This window comes from Microtus pennsylvanicus, chromosome X (assembly GCF_037038515.1).
Source record: "Microtus pennsylvanicus isolate mMicPen1 chromosome X, mMicPen1.hap1, whole genome shotgun sequence".
In the NCBI taxonomy this organism is placed as follows: domain Eukaryota; kingdom Metazoa; phylum Chordata; class Mammalia; order Rodentia; family Cricetidae; genus Microtus; species Microtus pennsylvanicus.
Window position 1 is genome coordinate 128100036 of NC_134601.1, and position 13342 is coordinate 128113377.

The 13342-nt window shown below is 39.6% G+C and overlaps 1 protein-coding gene across 1 annotated transcript in view; it reads right to left on the reverse strand.

Moving 5' to 3' along the window:
* The window catches only part of Wnk3 (WNK lysine deficient protein kinase 3), a 130338-nt gene that overhangs the window by 97444 nt on the left and 19552 nt on the right, over positions 1–13342 (reverse strand). The window contains exon 2 of the mRNA XM_075957597.1: positions 128–786. Coding sequence (XP_075813712.1) covers positions 128–664 — 537 coding nt within the window. The 5' untranslated portion in view covers positions 665–786. The remainder of the gene's footprint in view (positions 1–127; positions 787–13342) is intronic.

Genomic DNA, 13342 nt, shown 5'->3' on the forward strand with positions numbered 1-13342 from the left:
GATTAGAAAGGAACATAAATTCTAGACAACAGTAGAAGGGATCTTCACTTTTCTTCAACCTGGATTACTCTGGCGGTCAAGGCAGCTAAACATGGAATTCATAAAGCCAAGAAAATTATAAACCCACCTGTAGTTCACACCAAGCAACTTCAACCCACGTTTCAGTGTCCAGTCCTTTATATACTGTCTTAAATGCTCCTCTTCCCAGCTCTATATCAAATTTCAGGAACCTGCCACTAGGGGAAGTTGCTACAGCCTTCATTTCTGCTTCTTCTTCCATTTCCTTTTCATTTTTGTCCTTGATACAGTCTTTTGAGGATTCTGAGGTTGCCTTTGAACACTGCTCATATTTAACTTCTTGTCCACCTCTCAGCACATTGGTAGGAAGCTTATCTACTCTTGAAATGTTTGTTGCAGCCTTTATTCTTTCATCTCTAGGGGAAGATTCAGCAACTTTGTCATCTTCAGTCATCTCAACGCTCTTTCGGAAAAATCTCTTTCTTTCAATGGTTTCCCCGGCAGCAGAGAAGGTGCTTGTGTTTTCCTTCATTCTAGCTTCTACAATCAGAGGTGCAGCAATCTGAGCAACCCTGTTTTCAAAGGAAACCCCATCAGGTTTCTCAGAATCTTCTGTGCTAGTTGGCTCCCCAGAATCCGTAGCCATTATAACTAAGGTTGGCACTGAACTTTTCCCTGTTTCACTCTTCAGTCAGTCCACTTACATCTCAGGTATCAGAATTCTCAGAATACACTTCCTTTTATGTGGTCATATATTCCCATAGCAATCTAAGGGAGGGAAAAAAAGATAATTTAATGTCACCCTACAACAGAAATCATTAAGGGGAAAACAAGGACCTGATTTTTAATTGCTTCTTTCTTAATAAGTTTATTCTTGTTTCTGTACTACTTAGCAACTAAGACTCCAGGGACTAATGCCTTATCTTATTTAATATAGCTACAGTGACTAATACAGCACTTGGCATATAGTTCAGTAAGTCTCACATGCAGAAACCTAGTTCTCAGCTCAGCTCAATCCACCAAATTTAATACAGGTATCCAAATCCTGAATTCACTTAGCTATACATAGTAAGTAAAATTGCATGATTTCTATAAGACTTTTGTGTAAGCTTCTAGAAATCATCTAAGAGTAGTTTTTTTAATTGTAGTAATATATATGTAGAATCAAATTTCCTATTTTAACTAATTTAAGTGTATGGTCACAATGTTGTGCTATTGTCACTTGTTGAAATTTTTATCATTTGTGTGAGTTGGTTCTCTAGTTCTACCTTCCTGTGAGTTCCAGAAACCAAACTCAAGCTGTCTGCATGGTAAGCACTTTATACACTGAGACATCTTGCTGGTCCTATTATCAATTCAGTTCATTCCCAAAATGATTCATCATTTTAAACTGAAAATCTATACGCATTATAAAAGTGCCCTATCCAACTGAGTGCTATGGAATGCACCTACAGTCTTAGTTAAGTAGGAAGCTGAGGATGGAGAATCACCCAAACCTGTGAGTTCCAAGCTGGCATGGACAAACAACAAAACTAATTTCTAAAACAGAAGAAAAGCAGTTTTTAGGGGACTGAGAATGTGGCTTACTAGGAGATGTATGCTTTGCAAATACAAAATTCTATGTTTGATTGCCAGAACTACCAAAAAAAATCTTATCCACATCTACCCCCCAATCCACATTCTACTCTCTATTTCTGAATTTTCTTATTCTAGATAATTCATGTAAGTGGACACATACAGTATTTATGTCTGTTTTATTTCATTTGGCATAATGTATTCATTTCTTTTTAAGATTGGCTAATAATACATGAAAAAATATTCAATTATCTCTAGTCACCAGGAAAATTAACATCAAAATTCCATCCTACCCAAGCAAAAGTGGCTATCATAAACAAAATGAAACAGAAGTCTGAAGAGATGGCTCAGTGTTTAAGAACATTTACTGCTCTTACAGAGGATCCAGTTCAGTTCCCAGAACCCACATGGAAGTTCACAACTATCTGTAACTCCAGTTCCAGGGGTTCCAAAATCTCCTCTGACTTCTCTGGACTCCTGTACCCATGTGGTGCACACACACACACACACACACACACACACACACACACACACCAAACAAAATAAATATATTGTTAAAAAGAAAATACAGAACAAATTATGAAGATGGGGGAATTTAAATTAGTCCAGTCACTATGGGACTTAATACAATGGTTCCTCAAAAAATTAAAAATAGAACTACCATATGATCCAACTATAAAGCTTCTGGTATATAAAAAATCAAAGTCAGTTTACGCTATACAAGGTATGGTGGTGTACACTTGTAATATCAGTACTTAGGATGGAGTACCTAAAGTTTGAGGCTGGTCTGGGCTGCATAGTGAGACTGTCTATAATAAATGAGGGAGGAAGGGAGGAGCAGACTTCATCACTCCTTACTACATCATGCATTGATAGTATGCTACTAAGTTATATGCCTTGAATGACACAAAGTTAAAAATAATGTATATCACTTACTTTCAAATGGCTAAACAAATGAAACAGCTGTGAGTATTCATGTACCAGTGCATGTGGAAAATAGACGTTGATGCGCATTGTCTTCTTTACTCGTTCATCACTTTTTCTGCGACAGAATCTTACTATTTAGCCCTGTCTGCCAGAACTATGTAGACTAGGCTAGCCTCAAACTTACCACATCTCTGCTGGGAGGTGGTGGCACATGCCTTTAATCCCAGTACTCGGGAGACAGAAGCAGGCGGATCTCTGTGAGTTCGAGGCCAGCCTGGTCTTACAAGAGCTAGTTCCAGGACAGGAGCCAAAAACTACGGGGAAACCCTGTCTCGAAAATCCAAAAAGAAACAAACAAAAAACTTACCACATCTCCATCTTCTGAGACATAAAGAAAGCAGCTACCAATTAGGAATCCAGGTTAACATCATGAACAAGTTTCATTGTATTATTTTGCTACTTTTTTAAAAATATGTTTGGGATTTTTTTTCAATATATGAAAATATTTCAGGGGGCTGGGGAATGCTCTGGTAGTAAAGTACTTGTATGGACACCTACATTTAGATCCTCAGCACCCTTTTAGAAGCCAGGTGCAGCAATGCATGCTTGCAATTCCAGGGCTGGGGAGGAGAATTCTTAGAATGTGCTGGCTATCTAGTCTAGCCAAATCAGTAAGCCTTAGACTCAAAATATAAGGTAGAAGGCTGGGTGTGGTGGCATGTGCCTTTAATCCTACAGCTCAGGAGGCAAAGGCAGGCAGATCTTGTAGATTTAAGATCATCCTGGTCTACACAGTTGTAGGCAGCCAAGACATAGTTAAGACCTTGCCTCAAAAAGAAAAGATGGCAAGCAATTAAAGAAGACAATGCGCATCAACGTCTATTTTCCACATGCACTGGTACATGAATACTCACAGCTGTTTCATTTGTTTAGCCATTTGAAAGTAAGTGATATACATTATTTTTAACTTTGTGTCATTCAAGGCATATAACTTAGTAGCATACTATCAATGCATGATGTAGTAAGGAGTGATGAAGTCTGCTCCTCCCTTCCTCCCTCATTTATTATAGACAGTCTCACTATGCAGCCCAGGTGAGAGAATTCAACAATCAGATAAAACTAGATTGCTTAGAAATAGAAATGTGAGTATTAAAACAATAAAGTAAGGGGTTGGTAAAATAGCTCAGTGGATCTGCACACTTGTGCTGATCATAAAACAATTTGCTGGAGTCAGTTCCCTCCTTCTACCAAGTGAGTACTGGGAATTCAATGTGGGTTGTCAAGCTTCACAGCAGGTACTTTTATCTACTGAACCATATCATGATCTCCCGAATTTTCCTTTATAATCATTTGAGCTGTATATATAAATTCTTTTTTTATTGAGAAAAAAACAATTTCCACCTCCTCCCAGCCTCCCACTCCTCCCCCCCTCCTCTCCCTCTCCCCCCACTCCTCTCCCCCTCCCTCTCAAGTCTGAAGAGCAGTCAGGGTTCCCTGCCCTGTGGAAAGTCCAAAGTCCTCCCCCGTCTGTCCATATCTAGGAAGGTGAACATCCAAACTGGCTAGGCTCCCACACAGCCAGAACATGAAGTAGGATCAAAACCCAGTGCCTTTGTCCTTGGCTTCTCAGCAGCCCTCATTGTCCGCCATATTCAGAGAGTCCGCACTGGAGTACTGGACTGAGCTCCCAAAGTTCCAATGAGGAACAGAAGGAGGGAGAAGATGAGCAAGGAAGTCAGGACCAAGAGGGGTGCACCCACCCACGGAGATAGTGGGGCTGATCTATTGGGAGCTCACCAAGGCCAGCTGGACTGAGACTGAAAAAGCAGGGGATAAAACCGGACTCTCTGAATATGTATAAATTCTTAAGAGCAGAAGAGATGGTTCAGAGGTTAAGAACACTGGTTACTCTTCCAAAAGATCTGGGTTCAATTCCCAGCACCCACATGGTGACTCACAACTGTCTATAATGGTAGTTCCATGGAATCTAATACCCCTTCCTAGCCTCGGTGGGCATCAGGCACAAATGTGGTACATAAGCAGACATTTATGCAGAAAAAAACCCATACAAATAAAATAGTAAAAATTTAAAACTATATGTATAAATTCTATATATTTTTCTGAATGTATATTTCACAAGAACAATGCCTTAGGTTTCTAAAGCTATAATAAAACATCAGGAGCAAAAGCAACTTGGATAATAAAGGATCTATTTTATCTTATACTTCCAGGTAACAGTACACCATTGAGGAAAGTCAGACAGAAACCTAGAAGCAAGAACTGATACAGAAACCATGAAGAAATGCTGCTTATTGTATTGCTCCCCACAGCTTGTTCAGCCTGTTTCCTAAAACAATCCAGAACCAGCTGCGCAGAGATGGAACCACAGTGAACAGGGCCTTCCCACATATATTATCAATTATGACAATGCAACACAGGCTTGCTCACAGGCCAATCTGGTTACTGCATTTTTTTTCAATTGAAGTTTCCCTCTTCCCAGATGATTACAGCTTGCATCAACTTGACAAAAAAGCTAACCACCATAGGAAAAGTTATTTTAAAAAATAATAATAAATATAAAATACTTTCCAAAAAGATTTGCTGTAAACTGGCTACACATGCTTTTTTTAAAAAGTAGGTTTTGCTTTGTAAGTAAAGGGCTTTTGCTAATTGAGCCACTTACTTGATATCAATATAGCAAAAAGTACTGACCATGAACTAGTTTTAAGAATAGCTTTAATAAATTCATCTTGATTTTACACAATAGTTCTAATATACCCACTAATTCTTCATTTTGTTTAGTTTGACATTAGGAAATGCACTCTAAACAACCCCCATAAAGGACAGGTTGACACGAAAATATGCATTTTGGTAAATATTCTAGTATATTCAACTTAAAATTTTATCAGAGATCCATACTTCTCACCTTTCATAAACGTCCATTTGAAATGGATCAAAGACTTTAAATATGACGTAAACGTCTAGAAAAAACTTAGGTGAAACATGTTAAGATACAGGCACAGGCGTAGGCATGTAGTTTCTAAAAAGGAATTTAATAACACAAGAAATAATCCTAAGAATTTATAAATGATACTGTATGAAATTAAAAGCTTCTGCCTAGCCAGGCGGTGGTGGGGCACACCTTTAATCCCAGCACTTGGGAGACAGTCTCTTCTGTAGCCCAGGCTGGTCTCAAACTCACTACAACAGCCTAACGACTTTTAACCTTGTTCCTCCTGCTCGACCTTCAGGGTGCTGAGATTATAGATGTGTGCTATCAAGCCTGGTTTATGTAATGCCAGGGATTGTACTCAGGGCTTTGTACCTTCTGAACTACATTTCCAACTCAATAAATCGGCAGTGGAGGAAGACATTTGCATTGACTTCTGGTCTCCACATGCTTACTCACAGGTTCATACACACACACACACTGTCAAAACAAAAATGTATTAAATATTTACAAAAGCCAGTGAAAGAGTCTAACAACATAATATGTAGAACATGTACTAAGATTACATCCCTACCAGCAGTGTATAAGGGTTCCCCTTTACCTACATTCATGTCAGCATTTTCTTTTATTTTCTTTTTATTTATTTTCATTTTTGTTGTTGTTCTTTGAGACAAGGGTTTCTCTGTGTATCAGCTCTGGCTATCCTAGCTCTGTAGACCAGGTTGGCCTCGAACTCACAGTGATCCACCTGCCTCTGTCTCCTACGTGATGGGATCAAAGGTTTGCACCACCACAACCTGGTGATGTTTGTTTGTTTGCTTGCTTGTTTGCTTGTCTATAAAACTCATAAAGATCCATCTGCCTCTGCCATCCTTGTCTACATATCAAGTTCCAGGTAAGGCAAAGTTGTATACTGAGACCAGTCTCAATAAATAAGTAAATAAATAAATAAACAGTTGATGCTATGACAATTGCATCAATGCAGATGAAGTTGAGATACCTCAAAAAAGTTGTAGGAGGACTACATTCAAGATCTATTATGGGGCAGGAGATTATTGCCATGTCTACTGTACTCTTTTCAGTACACTAAAAAATTCACTTATATTTTAAAAAAAAGCATGGAAGTATAAATTAAAAATGTATTGTTTTCTTTGATGGATAATTAACAAACAGTTCAATGAGAACTTTCAGAAATTAATGAATAAGATTGTGCAACTAAGATGTCTTTGTTTAATATGAGAGCTAAGAATGAAACTAAGAATTCATAAAGTGCCCTATCAGGTTACACTGTCAAATCAACATACTTCCAATGTCACTTACAAAAATATTATTTCCTGCAAGTAAGTTTTTTTCTTTTTTATATTTATGTATTTACTCTGTGTACACAATTGCAGTGGCCCACCATAGGGCTTACATGGAGCTCAGAGACAACTTTCAACAGTCCATTCTCTCCTTTTACCACATAGGTTCTAGGGTCAAACTCAAGTCATCAGATTAGCAAGCACCTTTACCTAGGAAGCCATATCAAGGGTCAGAAATTTCTTTTTACCTTAATTATTTATTTTGAAATAATTTTTAACTTGAGAAAGAGCTTGCAAGAATATAGTACAACCTTCACCCACATTCCCCATTTGCTAACATTTTAAGTGAGGTATTAAGGGCGGTGGTGGTGCAGAAGCAGGCGGATCTCTGTGAGTTCAAGGCCAGCATGTTCTACAAGACAGGCACCAAAGCTACTGAGAAATCTTGTCTCAGAAAAAAAACAAACAAACAACAACAACAAAAAGATTTGGATAAATATTTTTCTAAAGAACATGTAATAAAGCCTCTCTTATCTATAGTTTTACTTTCCACATTTTAGTCACATTCAGTAAACTACAGTCCAAATGTAACAGAAAATTGTCTGAATAAAGTCAGGCATGGTGGCGCACACCTAAATCCCAGTAATTGGGAGGCTAAGGCAGGAAGATTGCAAGTTCAAGTCTAACGTGTGCTACATGGTGATACCACAGGAAAAAAAACAAACAAAAGGGGGCATGGGTAAGATGGGTCAGTGGTAAAGGCACTTGCCACTAAGCCTGACAATCTGAGTCATTGAACCCACATGGACCCCAGGACCCACACGGTGGAAGTAGAGAACTGATTCCCAAAAGTTGTCTTCTGGCCTCCATACTTGTGCTAGTACACACACATGTAAATAAACAAGTAAATAATGTAGTACAAGTAAAATAAAAATTCCAGGAAGAAGCAAAAACACTACATTTATATAAATTTATTACAGCATTGTCTTACTTTTCTACTGCTGTGATAAAATGCCACAACCAAGGCAACTTATGTGGAAAGGGTTTTATTTGAACTTATGGTTCCAGAGTTAAGAACCTATTATGGTGAGGCAGTGGAACAGCAAGTAGCAGACTGAGAGATCGCATCTCAAACAGGAAGCAGAGAAAAACTAGAAATGGTGGAGTCTCTTGAACTCTCAAAGCCCGTTTCAGTGGCATACATCCTCCAACAAGCCCACAGCTCCCAACATTCCACATTCCACTCCCTGATCTCTGCAGTATTGTGGTATAAAATGCATTTAGTCTTATTTCAAAAGTCCCTATATAGTCTTTCACAGTCTCAATACAGTTTAAAAGTCCAAAGTTTCTTCTTAGACTCAAGGCAACCTCCTAATTGTACCCCTGTAAAATCAAAAAGCAAATTACATACTTCCAACATACAATGGCACAGAATATACATTACCATTCTAAAAAGAAGGAAAGAGGGCATACTGAGATAATACTGGACCAAAGCAAGGCCAAAACCCAGCAGCACAAACTCCAAATCCTATAGTTCTATGATTTCAAAGGGCTTAGATGGTTCTACCCTTCCAGCTTTTCTGACTGCAACATACTTCTCTCTCTTGGGCTGCTCCTACTCCCTGTATGCAGCTCTTTTTAACAGATTATCTCAGGAGGCTGGCATCTCCAAAATCTTAGGGTTTTCAATGCAATCCAGGTTTCATGCTCACAGTTTCATACAGTGGACTCATCTACCACATGTCTGGTCTCAGTGACTTTCTGGACCCTGCTCTCTGCAAGAGCAGCAAAGTAATCTTAACTGCTGAGCCATTGCCAGGCAGTGGTGGCACACACCTTTAATCCCAGCACTCGGGAGGCAGAGGCAAGTGGATCTCTGTGAGTTTGAGGCCAGCCTGGTCTATAAGAGCTAGTTCCAGGACAGCCAGGGTTGTTACACGGAGAAACCCTGTCTTGAAACACCCCCCGCCCCCCCAAAAAAAAAAAACTTGCTGAGCCATCTCTCTACCCCATCCACTACTTTTTAAATTTAGTCTCAGGCACATTCTTAGGACATAGGAAGAAAAATCACAGAAGATTCCACAATCCCTTTACTCCTGTATCCTTCATGAACCTAAAGCCAGAACCACAAAGTCATTTCTGGCAAACTCTAGAGCTCTTAAGTCACATTTGTAGCAGCTTTGATTTGTTGTTCCTTTTTAGGAGAAAATTCCTTAGGCCTTTTCTTCTTACAAAGTGAAAGCTTAGCTGGGTAGGGTCTTGCTCTGAGGGCACCATTGCCTTTGCCACAATGCAGATCAGGTCTTGCTTTAATCAGCACAGGCTTTGGCTGTGGTCATTTTTGCTTCAAACTGTACATTTTATATTTCTTTCTGCTCCACTTGCTCTTTTTCACTACGTCTCCATAAGAGTGAATACTAATATCCACACAACTGTCAATATTAGGTTGTCTTGAAATCTCCATCAAAAAAAATTAGTCTGTTATTTTTTGAGGATTTATTTATTTTTATTTTATGCACATGAGTGTGCCTGGCAACTAACTGCAAGGGTCAGCAGAGGGTTCTGGATCCCCTACAACTGAAGGTAGAGACAGTTATAAGCTGCCATGTGAGTGCTGGGAACTGAACCCAGCTCTCTGTAAGAAATACAAGAATGGTCTCTATCCCAGTTGCTATTAATGTTCTCCTCTGAAACTTTTTGAGCTAGACCTCTGAAGTCCGAATAGTTCTCAACACTACTGGCTTCCAAGGTCCCACAAGGATTGAGTATCAAGCTCTGCTTATAGCATTAAACCAATTTTCTAGTCCAAAGTTCCAAAGTCTTCCACATTCCACAAAAACAAACAAAAATCTACATGGTCGGGTCTGTCACAGCACTAGCCAACTCCCTGGCACCAACTTCTGTCTTAGTTTCTTTTCTACTGCTATGATAAAAGATCATGACCAAGACAACTTAAAAAAAAAACATTTATTTTGGGCTTACTGTTCCAGGGGCATAAAGTCCATCATGACGAGGCAGCATAGCAGCAAGAAGCAGGCATGTCAGCTGGAGCAGCAGCTGAGGGCTCACATCTCAAACAGGAAGCATAGAGAACAAACTCGAAAAGGTGCGAGTCTTCTGAACCCTCAAAGCCCACCCCCAGGGGCATATTTCCTCCAGCAAGGCCTCTTCATCCTCTCCAAATACTCACCAACCGGTCCAAATATTCAAATGTCTGAGACTTATGGAGATGTCTCATTTGAGCCACCACAAGCATATTTTTATAGTAAAAGTCAAATACGAAGGTACATGCCTATAATCTCAGAACCTGGGAAGCTAAGAAAGAAGGACTGTGAAGTTGTGGAGACTCTGGACTACTCTCAAAGCAAACAAATGAACAAACAAAAAAGTACTGGTAATATTTCACCTTTATAAAACTGTCACAGGGGCTGGAGAGATGGCTCAGAGGATAAGAGCACTGGCTGTTCTTCCAGAGGTCCTGAGTTCAATTCCCAGCAACCACGTGGTGGCTCACAACCATCTATGATGAAATCTGGTGCCCTCTTCTGGTGTGCAGACATACATGCCGGCAGAATGCTGTATACATAATAAATAAATAAATCTTTAAAAAAAATAAAAAATAAAACTGTCAGAGAATTCAAATCACAACTTGAATTTCCAATAAGTTGGGCATTTTTTCTTTCACAATAAAAGCTTAGCGAATTTTGTGGAGTTAGTTCTTTACTTTTAATTTTACATAGATTTTGGGTATCAACCTCAGGCCACCAGGCTTGTATAACAAGTACCTTTCTCCATTGATCCATCTTGCCAGCTGTAGTCAGTTTTAAAAATAATAGCAAAGGAGAATTAAAGTATTTTGTTATAATTGTTCTATCTTATTACTGGCCTACCTTACGTTCAAACTTTATCCTATGTATGTGTACATAGGAAAGCAGTATTTTTATAGGATACAGTACTATGGTTTTAGCCATGTACTGAAGGACTTAGGTCCTGTACAGATAGGGAAAGGGTTACTGTCCAATAAACACAGGAAACAATATTCAACATTATTATTCATTTGGGAGATGTAAATCAAACTACATCAAAATACTACTTCATACCCAAGAGGATGGCTATAATAAAAAATATTGTAAATGGCATTAACAAGGATGTGGAGAAAACAGATCCTCATTCATTGATGGTGGAAATGTAAAATGGTGCAGCTAAACATTGTGTGGTTGTTCTCCAAAAAGTTAAACAGACTTTCCACAGGACACCAAAATTTGTCCACAAAACTTGGCAAGTCCTGGGTTTGATCCCCAGTACATATAAAACCATACATGGTAGATCAACAAAATGGCTCAGAGTTTGACAAAACTGAGTTAAAGCCCTGTGACTTACATAGTGGAAGTAGGGAATCAGCTCCTGCAGGTTATCTTCTGACCTCCACATAAATGTTGTGGCACAAATACACACACATACCCAAGGGAGTGGGGAGAAGGAGGGAGGGAGGGAAGGAGGGAGGGGAGGGAGGGAGGGACGGAGGGAGGAAGGGAGGAAGGGAGGAAGAAGGAAGGAAGGAAGGAAGGAAGGAAAGAAATAAAGAAAGAAAGAAAGAAAGAAAGAAAGAAAGAAAGAAAGAAAGAGAGAGAGAGAGAGAGAAAGTTTACATTGAATATGAAAGACTAGGCTAGAGAGATGGCTCGGTGGCTAAGAGTACTGGCTGCTTTTCCCCGGTATCTGGGTTCTATCACCAGTATTCACATAGTGACTTGAAACTATAACTCTAGTTGCAAGAGATTCAATGCTCCCCTCTGGCCTCCATAGGCACCAGACACACAAGTGTTGCATAGACATACATGCTAGTAAGACACCCATACACATAAAATAATTTTTCAAAATTTAAAAATTTGAATTATACATATGTGTGTATACATATGTAAAAAAATACAAGCATATGCTTGTAATCCCAGCATTTAGGAAGCAAGATAGGAGTTCAAGATCCTCCTCTACCATGTAGCAAAGTGAGACTAGTATAGTTACATGAGACCCTGTCTCAAAAGAAAGGAGTGGTTCAATGGGTAAAGACACCTAGTACACAAACTTGGAAACCTGAGTTCAATCCCTGGAAACCACATAAAGATAGAACTAACTCCAAACTCCACAAAGTTGTCCTCTGATCTACTCACATATGCTTTGGCATGCATTTCCTCCCACATCACTCATTCTCTCTCTGTCTCTGTCTCTCTCGTATACAAGAAGAAAAAGTTGTACACAAGGATTCATAGCAACACTATTCATATAGGCATTTTTCACATAGCTGATTGATGGAGTTCTAAAATATGTTATAAATACCCAGGGGAATATTACTCAGCAATATAAATGTCATGCATACTTGCAAAAGAAAGACCTGACAATATTATACTAAGTGAAATCAGCCAGAGAGAAAGCCCACATACTTCATGATTTTGTTTTGGGGTTTTTTTTTTTTTGGTTTTTCGAGACAGGGTTTCTCTGTGGTTTTAAAGCCTGTCCTGGAACTAGCTCTTGTAGACCAGGCTGGCCTTGAACTCACAGAGATCCGCCTGCCTCTGCCTCCCGCGTGCTGGGATTAAAGGCGTGCGCCACCACCGCAAACAAACAAGAAATCTTAACATTTTTTGGACTAATTAAAATATCAAATAAGGTTTTTTTTAATTAATTTATTTATTTATTAAAGATTTCTGTCTCTTCCCCGCCACCGCCTCCCATTTCCCTCCCCCTCCCCCAATTAAGTCTCCCCCCAGCCCGTAAAGCAATCAGGGTTCCCTGTCGTGTGGGAAGTCCAAGGAACCCCCACCTCCATCCAGGTCTAGTAAGGTGAGCATCCAAACTGCCTAGGCTCCCACAAAGCCAGTGCGTGCAGTAGGATCAGAAACCCACTGCGATTGTTCTTGAGTTGTCAGTAGTCATCATTGTCCGCTATGTTCAGAGAGTCCGGTTTTATCCCAGGCTTTTCCAGACCCAGGCCAGCTGGCCTTGGTGAGTTCCCAATAGAACATCCCCATTGTCTCAGTGTGTGGGTGAACCCCTCGCGGTCCTGAGTTCCATGCCTGTGCTCTCTCTCCTTCTGCTCCTGATTTGGACCTTGAGATTTCAGTCCTGTGCTCCAATTTGGGTCTCTGTCTCTGTCTCCTTTCATCGCCTGATGAAGGTTAATATTCAGGAGGATGCCTATATGTTTTTCTTTGGGTTCTCCTTATTTAGCTTCTCTAGGATCACTAATTATAAGCTCAATGTCCTTGGTTTATGGCTAGAAACCAAATATGAGTGAGTACATCCCATGTTCCTCTTTTTGGGTCTGGCTTACCTCACTCAGGATAGTGTTTTCTATTTCCATCCATTTGTATGCAAAATTCAAGAAGTCCTTGTTTTTTATTGCTGAGTAGTACTCTAATATGTATAAATTCCATACTTTCTTCATCCATTCTTCCATTGAAGGGCATCTAGGTTGTTTCCAGGTTCTGGCTATCACAAACAATGCTGCTATGAACATTGTAGAGCATATACTTTTGTTGTATGATAAGGCCTCTCTTGGGTATATTCCCAAGAG